This window comes from Peromyscus eremicus, chromosome 5, assembly GCF_949786415.1.
Source record: "Peromyscus eremicus chromosome 5, PerEre_H2_v1, whole genome shotgun sequence".
NCBI classification, from domain to species: Eukaryota; Metazoa; Chordata; class Mammalia; order Rodentia; family Cricetidae; genus Peromyscus; species Peromyscus eremicus.
The window spans coordinates 71,844,835-71,861,713 of NC_081420.1; the positions used below are offsets into that span (position 1 = coordinate 71,844,835).

At 45.4% G+C, this 16,879-nt stretch overlaps 2 protein-coding genes across 8 annotated transcripts in view; one reads left to right on the forward strand and one right to left on the reverse strand.

The window, feature by feature from the left end:
• The window catches only part of Kiaa1217 (KIAA1217 ortholog), a 309,925-nt gene that overhangs the window by 268,335 nt on the left and 24,711 nt on the right, over window positions 1-16,879 (forward strand). For all 7 annotated transcript variants that reach the window (XM_059263665.1, XM_059263669.1, XM_059263666.1 and 4 more), the window contains 2 exons: window positions 4,426-4,595; window positions 16,252-16,427. In XM_059263665.1, the coding sequence (XP_059119648.1) occupies window positions 4,426-4,595; window positions 16,252-16,427 (346 nt within the window). The remainder of the gene's footprint in view (window positions 1-4,425; window positions 4,596-16,251; window positions 16,428-16,879) is intronic.
• LOC131910347 (large ribosomal subunit protein uL15-like) lies at window positions 14,034-14,521 on the reverse strand. The gene has a single exon (XM_059262295.1). The coding sequence runs from the start codon at window positions 14,505-14,507 to the stop codon at window positions 14,034-14,036; it is 474 nt and encodes a 157-aa protein (XP_059118278.1). The 5' UTR covers window positions 14,508-14,521.

Sequence of the window (16,879 nt, forward strand, 5' to 3'; positions counted from 1 at the left end):
AAAGCCTTCAGTGCCTCCAGAATCCATTCTGGAAATGATGAGTGTCCTGTACATCATTCTGCTCAGGATGTACATGCTGGTTTGTAGGCTCTGCTGCTCCCTCGATTTCTATAGAGTAATAAATAATAAGGAAACATTTAGGGAGTGATTCCTGTGTGTCTGGCACTGTTTGTGCGTTAACCCATTAATGTCTCTCCCCAAGGGGTAGGTATCATTTTTATTTCCCTGTTCCACATAAGGAAGTGGAACACACATCCACACACATGTGACATACAGTCCACATACCTCCTATTTGATCTCATCCTTTCATGTGAGGATACACAAGTCCCTTGAAAGATACACAGGTTGTTTGATTCCTTCAGTCTGAAATTTTTGTAAATGTCTCTCTTGAGCAAGGCAGAAGAGACAAGTGTAGTTGCTTTGGCCATGTTTCCAAGTGTGATCAGGGATTGTAGGGGACAGACAGTGGTAGTGGTCACGTGTTTTTTGAAAAGCATTGGCAATGACATTGGTAGTGGGAGTCTCTGGCCAGTTTGGTCTTTCTCTTGCTAATGAATGTATCAAGGCTAGATACTGCCCACAGGGGGTTAGTTGCCATAGCAGCCAGTACAGTGCACAAAATATAGTAATTCTTTTATAGTCCTAGGAAGTAAACTATAAGAAAGTGGTGTTATCCCTGTGTATAGACAAATAACAGGCTTATATTGAAGCCAAGGAACTCATTTGGCCAAAGGTCAACACAAATGAAGTCCAGACTTCCTGGTTACATTAGAAAGGTGTAATTTACTGTAGACAGGAGGGAGCAGAGGACATCTCCCACTTCTGAGGCATACCATGTGTGTTACATTGTCTCTTGTCTCAGTTAGCACACCTAACCCTGAGGAGAAGACGTTGCCATCTGTATCTTATGGCGAGAAACAGACTCACAGTGAGTTAAAACGTTCAGAGTCCCCCAGCTACTGACAGTCAGTCTTCCTACGTCTCACACCAGTACTAGCTCCGCCACAACAAGGTACATCAAGCTCACATCACATGCATGCTTGTTAAAACTCATAGTAAGATCTAACTTACCAAGGGCCAGTGAGATGTCGCAGTGGGTAAAGGCACTTGAGCAAGCCTGGCAACCTCAATCCCCAGGACCCACAGAAGGGGAGAACGGACTCCAGAGTTGTACTCTGACCTGTAACAGTGTGCACACGTGCATGTGTGCTCACGAACACACACACACACACACACACACACACACACACACACACACATACATACACACGAGGAGGAGGAGGGTGATTATAATAATTATAATTTTAAGATTCTGGGGACAAACTGTATGTTGTCTCTTCTTGCTAGACTTGGCAAGAAACTGAATGTGACTCCTCATCTGTGGGTGTGGCAGACCAACTCCAGGGCTTGTGACTCCAGTGTGAGTGGGGACCTACTTGGCGTCCTCAGCAACTAGATCTTCTCCATCCCGAGTCCATATTTCAGGGCCCTTGCTATAGATCCTTGCTGGCTATTCGTCACCCCCGATGCTCTGTGCTTGCTGAGACTCTGGGTGGAGATGGGAAAGATGGTCCTTTCTACCATTCCGCTCAGAGAATTCAGCCAAGGGCAGTAAGTTTCACTCTTCACCAGACATTGGGCTAAACAGTTACAGGTGGTAACTTCCTTAGCTTGTAGGGTAGCAACAGTACCCATCTGAGCAAGTACACAAAGAACATGGATAAGCGCTTGCTTGTCCAAGATCGTACATGGCAAAGTGGACAGTGAGGACGGCCTCCAGGTTCTGGCCTAAATATTGAAGTGGATAATAGTAGCCTCGGCTAAAACCAAATGGCTAGAGGCAGGAGACAGTTTGGGGGGAGGTAAGAGGAGATAATGAATTGGATCTGCTTGTAGGAGAAGCTGAGGATGACTTGAGGCCATTGGTATGTGGTGTCTGGGGAGGGCAGTGTGGGGAGCTGGACAGGTAGGGGAAGAGGATGGAATTGCCCCTGACGCCATGGCCAGTGAGAAGAGCAGACCTAGGAGAGCAGGCAGCCGGGTCTCAAAGGCTGACGGAGGGAGGATCTGGAGAAGAGACAGACTGATGAAGCTGGAGCATCAGAGAGAAAAGTCAAGGGAAAGACATTTCAGTGTGACAGGAAAGGAGAGAAGTGACTGGCAGACCAGTGGCATGCTAGTTGAAGTCACTCTCCCTGGGGAGTGGCCATAGCTGGCCCCTTGATGAGCAGCCATGCCAGTGAATTGGTGGAACTAAAGACCACGTGCAATAGAACCAGATGTTATTGAAAAAGACGGATTCTTAAATACTAGAGATTCCAGAAAGAAACTGGTTTTTGAAAATGTTTCTGAAGCCTGATGTCAGCATTCAGCTATAACAAAAACATGCAGACTGGAGCCTGTGTTCTGTAAGAGTTGGCCCAGCAGGTAAAGGTGCTTCTTGTGCAGATCTGGAAACCCAAGATTGATCCCAGAACCCACTGAAAGTTGGAAGGTAGGAATCGACATGTACACATACACACACACACACACACACACACACACACACACACACACACACATTAATAAATAAATAAGATTGGTGAGGTAAGCTGGTACCCTCAGAGCATACAAGGATCACAAGGTATATAGGAGGAATGGGCCTTCATTTAATGGCTGAGGAACTGCCAGGACAGACTGGCGTTCACAGTGTCATTTTAACAGAGAGATACCATGGCGGTTCCATTTACTATACAGGTGATGTGTGGTGTAATGCCAGGAGTATTCTCATGCATGTACACATGCGTTTGCCTACAGACAAGGCATAAGCTGTCTGATTCAAAAGCGACAACTTGGAACTGATAGCTGTTCCCTGTCAGAATACCTGACCTTGGAAGACACTAAGTTAATTATGACACACTGCTGTAGCAAGAGATGTCACGGGATGTTCTCTTCCTTTGTACCTCACAGTGGAAAACAGTCTTCAACAGCTGCACACATGGCAAATATTGACTTTCCTGAGGGTGACTTTGATCTGTGTGTAAGGGACGGGGACACGTATAAGTTTTTCAAGTCCTGACTGGTGATGGTGTGAACAACTGCTAAGGCTCATAGAATAGTCCAAAGTGCTGTGTGTGTGTGTGTGTGTGTGTGTGTGTGTGTGTGGGTGTGATGGGTGATACAGATTCAGCATTTACTCTGGGGGCCTGTTCCATAAGAATAGCCAGAAGTGCTGTGTGTGTGTGTGTGTGTGTGTGTGTGTGTGTGTGTGTGTGTGTGTGAGAGAGAGAGAGAGAGAGAGAGAGAGAGAGAGAGAGAGAGAGAGAGAGATTCAGCATTTACTCTGGAGCCTGTTCCATATCTTTGCATTCTCTTTAAAAGCCCGAACCATCTAATAAAGGTTCTTTAAACCTTGCTGGCTCTGTAAGTCATACGTCAGCTCAGGACCCTCCCCAGTGGGCTCGCAAAATGTACAAATCTTATGTAAGTTGAACCAAAGACAGAGACTGTGGCAGCTGGAGAAGACCTGAGAAGCTTTCCCTCTCTACATCAGCCCTTTAGTGCTGGGAGCAGAGCCCGGGCCTGAGTAATCCACCACGAGCTGTGTCCCAGCCTAGACGTTTCTTTCCGTTGCCTTTCGGTTTGATTCCTTTCCTGAAGAACTGTTAAGTAAAATCGTGTTTTCTTACCAAGGGTGACAATGCACAGAAATCTTACTTCTTTCGGATTTAGAAACCTGTGAGGACTTAGCCAAGCGTACCCTCTTTTGATTGGTTTCCCATCTCCACCATGTCCCATGTCCACCTGCCAGCAGGGGACAGTCACACAGCATGCTCTGTGAAGGCCCAGAAATTAAATTAAATCCTCCCCTACTCCAGAATGACAGATTATATATATATATATGTATATATATATATATATATATATATATATATTACAGATTTTAAAAATCTAAAATTTAGCAATAAGATTATTGGAATACCAGCAGCCAGAAATGCTGTTACTATTTGTTCTATATACTTTTCAACTTTTGTCTGTGAAACCTTATGTAATTAAAGAGAAAAAAGAAAAAGGAAGGTGGAGAAATCACAGCATGGGGGATGGAGAAGGAGGGAAGGACGGACAGAGGGGCGGAGGGAGGGGAAATGGATGGAAACAGAGGAGCTGGCAGGAGCATAGACACTTAGCTTCCTTGACATGACATCATGCTTACAGTACCGCTCTGCCATCTCACGACAGTGAAGCTTCTAGAATATGATGGTTACACACTGCAACTCTTAGCATTCTGTGACCTATTGTTTTTCTGATGTTGTTCATAATTAATTTTTTAGTCATCTGTGTGGAGATAGGCCTCACAGCTCAGGCGCTGTCTGCATTCTAAGGCCTCTGCTGTTTTGTTTTGTTTTGTTTTGTTTTTTTATATTTTTATTTTTTTTTTCCTCACAGGAACGGTCCATGTTTCTGCTGGGAAGAGTCTGGGCACTTTGGAGTCCCCACTGCCCCCCGGTCAACCCCTGCCTGCCGGCGCAACCTCATCCATCCACATGAGCCTGCTTGACATGAGGCGGAACGTGGCTGAACTCAGGCTCCAGCTCCAGCAAATGAGGCAGCTCCAGGTACTTCTCACAGATGTGTCCCTATCTGAGTGGCTCTTGATCTGGTTTCTCTCTCCCCCATAGCCCCAGCCCTGCATGACTTCCCTGGGCCCCAGGACCTACTCTCCCCAGGAGCTAATTGAAGGTCCTCCACATGTAATCATAACGGCACAGCTTCCTTGTTTCCCCGGAAGCCTGGTCTAGAACTTCCTTGTTTCCCCGGAAGCCTGGTCTAGAACTTCCCCTGTAACTATAGCCAGTGTATGACAACTCCCTTTGACAGTAAGTGCTTTACGTGAGAGAAGGAACCTTCCAGGACCTGCTTTTGTGGAAGAGAGCTGCCCCATGGAGCGTGCTACCAGCCAAGGCTGCCAGCTCTCCGCATGGTGGAAGCCCCTCCCTCCTCCTCGGGAAACAGTTCCCCCTCCTCCTCAAGAACCATGAGTTTAGCGTAGAAGATGAATTAATAAGGGTGAAAAAAAAAAAAAAAAAACCCAAAAGCTACTGTGGATGATATGTTGAGAACAGAACATGTGCATTTTATCTGGGTGGTATGTTCCAGGTTTCCTTTGTCCTTTTCATCACCGAGGGGTATATGAAATGAAATAGGGGATCAAAGGGAAGGCAAAAATAACCCTTCCCATCCTAGGTCTTGGTCAGCAAACACTGTCAATCTGGCAAAGTGGGATAATCCATCTCCTGGCTTGAGTCCTAAGGAGTTGGGAGGCACAACACGGCATGAGGTCACCTGTTTGCCTCCGGCGCAGCCTCGCCCTCCCTGCCTTTGACAAGGACTTGGACACGGAGGGCATAGTTCTAGCCTGGGCTTTATGGAGGCATCTCTTTGGCCTCCTTCAAGAAGCTCGTAATCCAAATATTGTTAAAAGTTGAACACACCCAGGAGCTGGGGCAGCCACATGGGCAGGGCTCCTCTGTGGCTAGTAGAAGCAACGCCCACGTGGTGAGGTAGAGGCAGGAAAGGACTTGGAACCACAGAAACTTCTGCACCCCAGTGGCATAAACCCAGCATGTTTCCCCACCTAATTAAAGCTAAGAATGTGCTTTCCCGCCACCAGTGTCTAGCAGTGGGAAAGGGGGAGGGGCTGCCAGAGCCAGGCATGGAGTCATTACTCAGGTCTCTATCCTAGCACTGGGAGGCAGGAAGATCATGAGTTTGAGGCCAGCCTACTGCATGATAAGATCCTGTCCCCAAACCACCTCTCCTACTTTCAGTTAAAATTAAAATGTAAAATAAGGGCAGCTGCTTTGGAAGACCTCCTCTGAGACCCTGGAGTACATGGTGAGGGTTGATAAAACAGCCCACGCTGCTTAGTGCTCAGACACCACCATCCACCACTCTTTCTCTCTGTCCTAGACCTAACCTGGAACACTTGGTGCATCTCTATTTACATCACCTCTGAGTCATGGCATCTGTGAAAGTCCATCTCAGATGGACTTCCCTTTGCCTTGCAAAAAGATTTTTTTTTTCATTTCATGTGTATGGGGTGGACATATATGTGTATGTGGTGTATGCATGTAAGTGTGCAGGTGTGTGCCCATGCACCTGTGTGTGCAGTGGTCAGAAGAGGACCTTGGGGTTCCTCCTCTATTGCTCTTCACTGTATTGCTTTGAGGCATGCTGTTTCAGCTAGGCTGGCTGGCCATTGAGAGCCTGGGATCTACCTGTTCTGTCCTCCAATGCTGAGATCACAGGACTGTGCAGGCATGCCCTGTTTTTTATCTGAGTGCTAGAGATTCAAACTCAGGTCCTCATACTTGTACACCAAGTACTCTTGTGCATTGAGCCATCTCTCTGCAAAGAAGGGAAAGGAAGGTAGGAAGGGGGCGGGGAGAGAATGAGAGTAAAAATGAATTGGTTTTGCAATGAAGTGCAGTGTCTCTGTCGGTTGTTGGAATGACAGAGTAGAATGTTTTCAGTCCTCAGTGTCCTAACAATGAAGGGACAGAGGAAGCAAGGAGGGACAAAGGAATCAGCCCCTTTAAAAAGCAGCTGTTGCTCAATTCCAGCCATCCCTATCCCTGTGAACTTAGACGCCATGTTTCTGGATGTTTTCAGTACTCCTAGAAAATCTGGAAATAAGGTTTGATATAAAAACACTTCCACTTTTAAGTGTTAGAGAATAATTAAAACTCAATTGTTTGGTGCTCCCAAGGCCAAAGGACAGGCGTGTAGGTCAGACACCACCTGTCACCTCCCAATTTCTTTCCCAGTTTGTCTGGAGTCTGCCCCTGTAGGCAGAGTTTTTCTGTCCCAGCAGTTAGTCCCAAATAACCACAAGAGACTTAATATTAATTATAAATGATCGGCTGATAGCTTAGGCTTTGCTTCAGCCAGCTCTTACAACTTAACCCATTTCTATCTATCTATGTGCTGCCCCAAGGCTTGTTTACCTCATCTATGAACTTCCCACATGGCTTCTTCTGTGTCTGGCTCTCGACTCCCCAGACTCTGCCCTTCTTCCCAGAATTCTCTATGCCCAAAAAAATCCTGCCTAACTATCAGCCAATCAGCTTTTTATTAATAATGAGAGCAACACATATTTTCAATGTACAGAAGGATTATTCCACAGCATGCCCCCTCCTGACACTGCGGCTGACTTTTAGCCCCACCTGCTGGCTGTTTGGAAATTGTGTTCCTGATTGGACACCCCCTATCCAGTCCCACGTTGTAGTACGCCCCCCCTCGCAAACTGAATCTATTATTTCTATAGTAGGCCCTAACTGCTCTCCAAAGTGAGCAACTGTTGGTTTGGGGACATGAGTGGCATTGCTTTGTCATGAGCACAGTTGCCTTAGCTATTTCATAAGCATTTGAGGCACATTTATTACTGTGGGTATGTTACCTCCTTGGCTGGTACATGGCCTTGTTTGGTTCTGGGATGGTTGGAAGAGATCTCCTACCACCTACCACCCCTGTGAACTCTCGAACCTACGTCAGCACAGTGTAAAACTGTCCGTTTCTTAACAAGAAAGTTCTTGACCAAGGTTTAGTGATACTAGCCGAGCCCTGTGGGTTTCTTTATCCCTGTAGAACCACTCGACTTCATTGATTCTCTCTGGGAGTAAATGAAGATGAGCAATGAGCTCTTGGGCTTAGAAGTGTTAGCAGTTTCCAGGGCGGACACAGGGGGGGAAATACGTGCGTTGTTTCTTAACCTGGCTGCCATCCTCACCTCATCTCCGCCCCAGTCTTTGTATTCTCAGTGTCCCAGGCTCCCCTCCTCCATGAACGTCTGTCTTTTCAGCCAAGGGAGTCTATTTAATACAAGAACAATTGAGAATAATTAAGCCGTGGCAGCACTGAGCCTCCTTCAGCACCTGTATTATCCTGCACGCAATATAAAATGCAGCTCCATAGTGGTTATGAATCCAGTAATAGAGCTATCATTAGAGACACGAAGAGCTCACTAGAAGAGTCTCAAAAGAACAAAAATTAAATTAGAAATTCCAGTGTTCTTTGAGCTGTGTTATAAAATAGTGAAACTGAATGAACCCTTTTGTGTTTGGCAGCCTGCTCCAGTAATTAGATAATTAAATCATTGATAAGCCCTAGGCTGTAGCAGATCATCATATGTGAACATTTCATTTCCAGAAGTGATAGATACTTCTCAGGAATAAAAATATGAAGCAGACCCAAGGAGTGGTTAGATGGGGGAAATGATGTCAATAAGGCCATTGAAACAACCAAGTCCCTCTCCATGTGGTTCACTGTCTTCCAATTTCATACGAGTTATCAGTAGACAAGACATGCTCCACCCATTGGAGTCACCTCGAGGGTCCTTCACAAAGGACATATACTGAGTCACCCAGCCAGTCTGACTTCAGTGGTATGGACTGACAGGTAGGCTAGTGGTTCTAGAATATTCCTGGGTAAAAATTACTGCTTTCATGTTATTCTGAATGCTCAATCCAGTGAGAAGCCTCATAGGCATGCCAGGATCAGTCAGCTCTTACAAATGCTAAAATGGATGCGAATGAGTACGCCACTGCTCTGTAAGCCCAGAAGGAGATGGTAACTTAAACCACTCCAAACTGTGCTCATCAACTGTGGCTCCTCTGCTTCATCAGATTTGCTACAAGCCACAAGCTGATGGAATATTTCCACTGCTGTGTTCTTACTCCCAAGTAACCTCTGGGTCCACAAAGACCATAACAAAGAACTCTGTAACTCAATAAATGTTCTCTTCAACAGATGATCATCCCTGTCCATTACTTTTCCTGATGTGATTTATAAATAATAAACCATTTTTTTTCTAATGGTGAATAATTCCTTTCCTACAGAATGTCCCAGTGAATAGATTTTTTTTCTTTCCAAAAGAATTCCAGATCCACAGAGGTGACTGCATTTCTGTCTCTCTCGCTGAGTTGAGGAGAAAAATGTATTTCTGGAAGAAAACAAGTTCTGTGGAGATCACAGTCAGGACTTCACCAAATCAACAGAATGGATACATTCTATTGTTCCAATTCACATTTTTTTTAGCCCCCTATCTCTTTATCCAGCTTCCTGATAAGTTTAAAAAAAAAATCAGGTTATTGTGAACTTAGTGTTACAATTTTAAGGTTTCTGGGAATCTTGTTTTTCCTCTGATGAGGGAGGATCAACATTAAAGAAGAGGCTACAGTTTCCAGAGCCCTAGGATCCAGCCTGACATAATTCAACAGTTATCTTAATGTATCTTTTATGCCAGAGTCTTTTATTTTCTGATGACCAAAATTATAGTCAGGAGAATGTGTGTCCCAGAGGAAAGCATACCACAACGTGGCCCTTGTAGGACAGACTGTTTTTTCCACCAAGGCAGAAATGATAAATGGAACTGATACAGGAGTTGACAGTTAAGTTGCTGAACAGTTTACCAAATTCCAGTCAGATCTACAGACAAGAGACTATGTAAGATGCTAAGACAACACCCAGATGACATGTGTCCATGAGCAGGCAGTGTTTATTTTGTTCCCTGAAGCCTTGGGGGATGTTATGTAGGTGGTTAGGAGTCATTCTGGGGTCTGGTTTTCAATCCCAAACTCCTGGTTTGTGGTATAACCACTGCTCAGTGTTCCGGGCAGACTGCAACAGCTGGTCCATTTTGCCAGCTGGCCATGTGGTCAAGGATCGTTTCACCTACCATGTCAGGGATGAGCTTAGAAGGTGCAGGGCTATTTTGAGGCAGTTAGATTTAAACAGTTTCCTACATTATTCATAAAGTTGACATGGATAACTCACTTGGCCCAATTAAAGATTTAATGGCCAAGAACATTCTAAGTATGCTTATAAAACCATCACAGGCATTTTCAATAAATTGTGTTTCTAGCTAAGAGGGAGTAGTTGCAGCTCCACTCACTATCCCATTGTTGACAGCTAGAGAACTGGAAACTATTGAGCACGATTTGCAGATGCTGGACAACAGAGAACTTGGGCCTGGGTTGCTCAGAAGGATGGAGATAAAGGAGACGAATCCCCGGTTGACCCATGCATCTGCCTGGAGGTACTCTCCAGATGTAATGCAGAAACTCGGGCAGTCCTGTGGTCATCTTCTGGGCTAAAGAGATAAAATCATGGTTCAGAGAGCTGAAGCAGCAAGCATTTGTGGAATGGAGTGCCAAATAAAAGATGTCTGTGTACAGAAAGGACTGTGTTCATCTGTGGGCTAGCTATTGGGTAATAAACCAAGTATGTGTAGGATGAACAGACCTGTAGGCCAAGTAAAGACCATGTGGGTAAACTAGCAAGCCAAAATCTTCCTAGAGACCACCCAGGCCTAGAGCAGTTCAAGTTTTCACAAGCAAAATTGAAGAGGCCATATTGGGTACCTCAGCATTAAGTACAGACTAGAAAAGGGCTATATCCCAGTCTTTGGACCAAAGTAGCCCTAGTGTGAATACTACCCTAGATTCTCTCTACAAAAAGTTAAAAATAATCCTCTTAGTAACAAAATGAGCCACACATAACTGGTCTGTCGGAGAATACCCAAAATCTGTAAGGAAAACAATGAAAGCTAATACTCCATGCCCAACATCTAATCAAAAACTACTATTAATATATATTAATAATCATATATATATGATCTGTGAAAACTCAGCCACTAGAAGCCAACCAGAAGTGATGGAGATAATGACATCAGTAGCAAAGACTTCAAAAAGTCATTCAAATTATTCTCAAGGATTTTGAACAAAACATGAACCAATGCTACAAGAGATTAAGGGTAGAGCTTTGGATAGTTAAAACAAAAAGCAGTATCTGGATAGACTTAAAAGATGAGGGACTGGCCAAAGAAAGCAATAGAAAACAGCAAAAGAAACCATCTAAGAGTCAAGAAGAAATGACACTAAAATTCAGTGACCCATGCAGCAGTATTAAAGGGTCCGTGGGGAAAGGAAACTATTACAAGAGAGAGGGGGTGCAAGTTTTCCAAATTTGATGAAGGTTATAAATCCACAGACCAAAGAGCCCAGTGAATATCCATGCTGGTACTCTAAAAGGAAAGCACAGCAATGGATGTTGGGAACAGATCGAGAGAAAACAAGGATTAATAGAAAAGGCAGACAGAAGGGGAGAAGCATTTTCTACGAGGAAACATAAATCAGGATTAATACTCACTTCTCCTCAGAAACAAGACAAGACAGAAAACAGTTTAATGACATCTTCAAAGGCCCCAAGGGGGGTGGGATCAGTAAGGGAGGATGCTTAGTACCCAGCTTTTCTCATGAAGTCACTGTCACCCTGTCCTAGTTAGCTTTGTATTGTCATGATAAACACCACGACCAAAGGCAATCAGGAGAGAAAAGGGTTCATTTGGCTTACATATCCCAATCACAGTCCGTCAGGAAGGGAAGCCCAAAGAGCAACTGAAGCAGAGGCAGTGGAGGGGTGTTGCTTACTGGCTTGCTCTCCATGGCTTGCTCAGCCTGCTTTCTTATATAAACCAAGGCCCACCAGCCCTGTGGTACCCCTGCTCACAGTGGGCTGGGTCCTCCCACATCAATCGTTAATCAAGAAAATGGCCCACAGCCATGCCCACAGGCCAATCTCATCATGGTCTGAAGGATCTTCAATTCTTCAATTGAAGTTCGCTCTTCCCAGACGACTCTAGCTTGTGTCAAGTTGATAAAATCTAACCAGCACACACCCTAAGAACAAAACCAAAGGTAGGAGAGTCACTGACCAGTAGTAGCCCTTGCAAAAATAAAGGTCTCAAACCCTTAACAAAATAATAGCCATGACGTTCAGTAATGTATTAAAAGATAATTATCTCAAGTATACCAGAGTTCTTTAGCATAGAAATATAAGTTGGCATGTTCGAACCTATCAACAGAATAAAAAAGGCATAGCCTCTCAGTAAATACAAGAGAAGCATGCTGGAACTCACCGTCAGTGACACCAACACTCGGCAATGTCCATAGAAAAAGTGCCTTCCTCATCCCATAGGAAATGGTATTGCTAGTGAAACCCCATACATGAGCCCAGTAAAAGCAAGAGCCAAGCGGAAGGAAGTCAAGTATCACTATTTGGCACTGTACTGAATATCTTATTGAGCGCCGCAAAGCTAGCAAAGGAAATGCAGGTGTATGGCAGGAAAGTAAAAGTGTACTTGTCTCTCCTCACAAACAATACAATTGCCTGTGAGACTGAAAGGGATCTGTAAGAGTGCCATTAGAAATAAGTGACTTGAGCAAGATCACCAGAATCAAGTCAAAATGTAAAACATTTAGTAAGTCCATACGAGGGAATGTCACTTGGCCATAAAAAGAATGAACTGCTGAACTACCATTGCTGGAATCTCAAAAGCTCCGGGCTGGGCTGGGGTTGTAGCTCAGGGGTAGACCAGTTGCCTAGCTCATGCAGGACCCTGAGTTCCATCTCAGCACTGGGGCTGGGAGTACTGAATAAAAGAAGCCAGATGCCATGGACAATGTGGGATTCCATTTGCACGATGTTCTAGGACAGGAGGAAGTATTCTGTGAGAACAGAAGCATGGGTGGTTTTCTTGGGCTAGAGGTTGTGAACTTGAGAGATTATGAAAGAAATATTTGAAACGACAAGAGAACATCTCTCTTTTTAGTGGTGTTTACTGGTGGACACATTTGTGGACTTATGGAGCAGTGTGACCATAATGTGAACATGTATATCTTACTGTTTGTATACTGTCCCTTCACAGCATTGATGGGCTTTCATCAACTTAAAGGCAAACAGACCCACAGACTTTACCCATGCTCTCAGATACAGAGATGGATTAAGACAGACACATCTGTGGATCAAAGTCTTGCCCTTGCTTCCTGTTGGCACTCTGCGGGATAAACCAGGGCGTTCTCATGGCCAGGAGATAATGGCAGTACCAAGGCAGGGTAGGTTAGGAGAGGGTAGGGAAGTGGACTCAGAATTATCTAGCTCGGCCTTTCCCTGCAGGAATTGCTCCTCACAGTGCCATAAGCAGTTCCCTCTCCGTCCCCTCAGCTGAATCCCAGGAAGTCTCCTTCCTGTCGAGGAGACTAATAAAGCCTAACCCTTAGGATCCGCCAGTCCTCTTCTACTCTGTCAGCGCAGTAACTCACTTCTGTGTTACATGGAATTGTCTGTCCATAGCTGTCTCAGAAATGGTATATGTGCCAGAGAGTATGCCTAGAGCAAGACGCTTGTCTGGATAGAAGAGCAATTAGGGAGTCAGGATAAAATGACCTGTTCCTAACCCTGATTGAGCCGACAACTGCTAAATGAGCCTGAGCAAGTCACATGACCTCTCGAGGAGGGGGTTCTCTTTCCTACTTTCCACTTTCAATGTGAAGGCCCTCCCAGCAATAATTCCTATTTTGATAGCCATTTTAATGTCTACTACTAATGAGATTGCAGTGTTCCTTGTTTCTTTGTGGGTGTGGCCAGGAGGGTTATGGCCAAGGGCTGTGCCCTAGCTCTTGGCACAGTGATACCATCTCTCCTTTCATGGGCCCCTTTCTTAGACCATGACACTGTCCTTGGTGGCAAAACACAATCACTCAGGAGGTCAGAAAATTCCCGATGCTCAGTTTGCATCCCAGTTAAATGAGATGCTTCTCTCACAAGCACCTAGGCATCCATAACCTTTACAAATATTGAATCGAGTACTTCTTTGTGCCTTACAAATCCATCTCCACTCATGGTACCTCCCCATCCCAGACAGAGCTCTGTGGAGCTTGCTCCGTAGCCCTGAATTTGAGCAGAAGGCAGGGATACTGTTGATGTTTCATTGACCTATACAGTGTTGACCATAGATCTGCCGCAGCCTCTGCAGCACAGGCTGAGACCAAGGCTCCCCTGAGCCGGGGGTCACTCCCTAATTCAACCACTTAGAGAACAATTCTGGGCTTTCCACTGCTCTCTGTTATCAAGATGGCTGCTTACGGTCATTTGTTGGAAAGATGTTATTGGATCCTTTTTCTTTTTTTTTTTTTTCTTTTTCTTTTTTTTAAATGTTAGCATTTAATTAACCTCCCTGGGTGGCTTCCAGCCACCAGGACACAGGCACCTCCAACACCCTTTATCTTCTCTTCAGCTCTTCTGAAAAATTTGGCTTTCACGATGACAGGCTGCTTAGGGAGCTTTCCCTTCCCCAGAACTTTGTAGTAGCCTGATCGCACAACATCGATGATGGGAGCAGCTCCAGTCTTGTTCTTTGCAGCGTTGACGCGTGTCTGCTCACTGACCAGTGTCCACAATTTGTCCAGGTTGACAGTCGGACAGAAGCTCTGGTTCCTCTTTAAGTGGTAATGTCTCATACCAACTTTCCCAAAGTAACCTGGATGATATTTGTCGAAGTTGATCCTGTGGTGATGCATGCCTCCAGCATTACCGCGGCCTCCTGGGTGCTTGTGGTGTTTACCGATGCGGCCGTGGCCGTGGCTCACGTGGCCCCGGACTTTCCGGGTCTTCCTCAGTCTGGATGGCATGGCGGCAGCAGAACGGAAAGAGCCAGATCCTTTTTCTAGAGCAGAAATTACCAAGGCAGTGGGAAGACCATTTCAGGAGGTGGGAATAGCAGGTACAAGGTCACTGTGGCAGAAAGGAGCTCAGTAAGTCAGAAAGACTAAAGGGTGTTGGTGTGGGCATAGGATGTGTAGGAGGCAGAGCTGAGAAGAGACTAGATACTCAGGAAGGGCTGTCTCAAGGAAGGACAGGACAGAGCTCCAGACAGCAAAGGAGGCACGTGACTGCTACGCACTGACTGATTTTAGGAGCACAAGGAAAGGACATTAACAAAGTTCTGTGAACATGACTGTGAGTCACAGAGGTCACCAAGAGTGGCACACTTTTATTTGGCTCCCTCCCAGGTGCAGCCACAGGCTCCACCCCCAGCTTTCTGCTCTCTGATAACAATGGCTGGTATGTACTCAAAGTTAGATTTGCACCAGATGCTATCCTAAACATTTTTTTCAATTGTCTCCCTAAATCACCACAACCAGCCAAAAGCATTGTCCTGTTACCACACTTCCTTATTAACAGTATGGAAACTAGTAACATTCATGGCCCTTTTAGCTGATAATCACCACACAGAATCTTGCGCTGACATTGAAATTCAATGATGCCTTTGCATGTGACCCGGTTTATTTTTTACTTGGGTAATGGAGACCATAATGAGGCTTTGAACCAGTGGTACTATGGTCAAACTATACTTCCCTTCAGTGCGAAGATGACAACAGGGTCCCCACTCCTGTGAGGTGATGCCATGTAGTGGAGAAGGGTCCTGAAAATAACTGAAAGTCTCTCTGGTATTTCAGGGGGACTTAGAGATAATGTAAGGAATATAGTGCAGTCACTGCTGCTGAGGCTGATGAAAGGCATCCCCTTCATGGACATATGAAAGCCTATCATTGACCTGTCCCAAGGATGCAAGTGTTGACAAGTGTCTTAGAAAGCCTAGCTACAAACTTGCATGCTGTATGCTCCATGAGATGAAAAACCAGAGAGTTCTGGAAACTATGGAAATTGTGATCTTAGATACACATGCAGTCTTTGTCAAATGGACATGATTTTAGTGAAATTAGTAAATTCCCAAGAGCCTTGGTCTCCTCTGGACTCATTATCACTGTCACTATCAATGCTGAGTGTCACATGGTAGGAAGCTGTGATTCCATGGTACGGAGACTTGGAGCCAAACAAACCAGAGTACAGATTCACTTTTAAAGACATTCTGAAAAATTCCTGTCAAGCCAATGGTTGGTACGTATTCCTGAGAGCCCCAGAGTAGTTCCGCCAAGGAAAGCAGAGCCCACATCATCAGAGAAAAGTGAAATGGAGAGCAATGGTATGCCTCAAGTCTCTGTGGGCCAACGATCGAGGGTTGATTGATCTACTTGGCTTCCAACACTAGTGCTCTTGGCTCCTCTCTGTAAAATCATGTCCGTCAGAGTGTGTGCCTCGTGTGTGTGAGACAGTAGCCAAGAAGTAGAAAAGCTTCTCCCTTTTTATAGACACAAAAGCTCAAGTTCGGCTGTCATTTGCTTGCTAAAGCTCAGCTGTTCCTTGAGGAAGCGACACTGTACACAGTCCTTGCTTTCTTCTCTTTCTTACCAAAATAAAGATTCAGCTGGGGTTTTTCTCCGAGCCCCCTTCTGAAGACAGCGGGGCTTTCTTTCAGTCTTCGTGGTGGCAGACGGGCGAAGCCAATGGAAGCTGATTTCTTTTGTTCGACAGCTGCAGAACCAGGAGATTCTGAGGGCGATGATGAAGAAGGCTGAGCTGGAAATCAGTAGCAAAGTCAAGGAGACAATGAAGAGACTGGAGGATCCGGTACAACGGCAGCGCACCCTGGTGGAGCAAGAGAGGCAGAAGTATCTTCATGAAGAGGAGAGGATTGGCAAGAAGTTACGGTGAGTGCTGGTCACCTCGGAAGAAAAACTGTCCTGTTCACAGGGTGCTCTTCTTAGTTGGTATTTTCCTCCCTCTCTTTACTGAGCCCCTACTGTGTGTGCCAGAGATCTGCTGACCGTGGTATCTGTGATTCCAAGTGTCCCTCCATCAAGGCCTGGGAAACTCTACAGTCTCCATGGCAACATGTCACTTGATCAGGAGAGTGTGGGACATCCTTAGAGAAGGAGGGCAAGGCATTGGTAGGAAAATTGGGTCCAAGGTGCTAATGACCTCTCACGTTTGAATTATGTCATTCCTATCTGCATGGCGCCCTTCATAGACCATACTCCTGCTTTAGAGACCCGCTGGATGCCTGGATGGGCTGTGCTTGCCAAGACTGAAAGATCATGGGAACCCACAGTAGAACAAGAACAGTAGAACCAACTCCAGAAAAGTGTCCTCTGATTTTCAC

Excerpts from the sequence above, each read along its gene's own strand:
- LOC131910347 (XM_059262295.1), bottom strand. The coding sequence starts at position 14,507 with ATGCCATCCAGACTGAGGAAGACCCGGAAAGTCCGGGGCCACGTGAGC.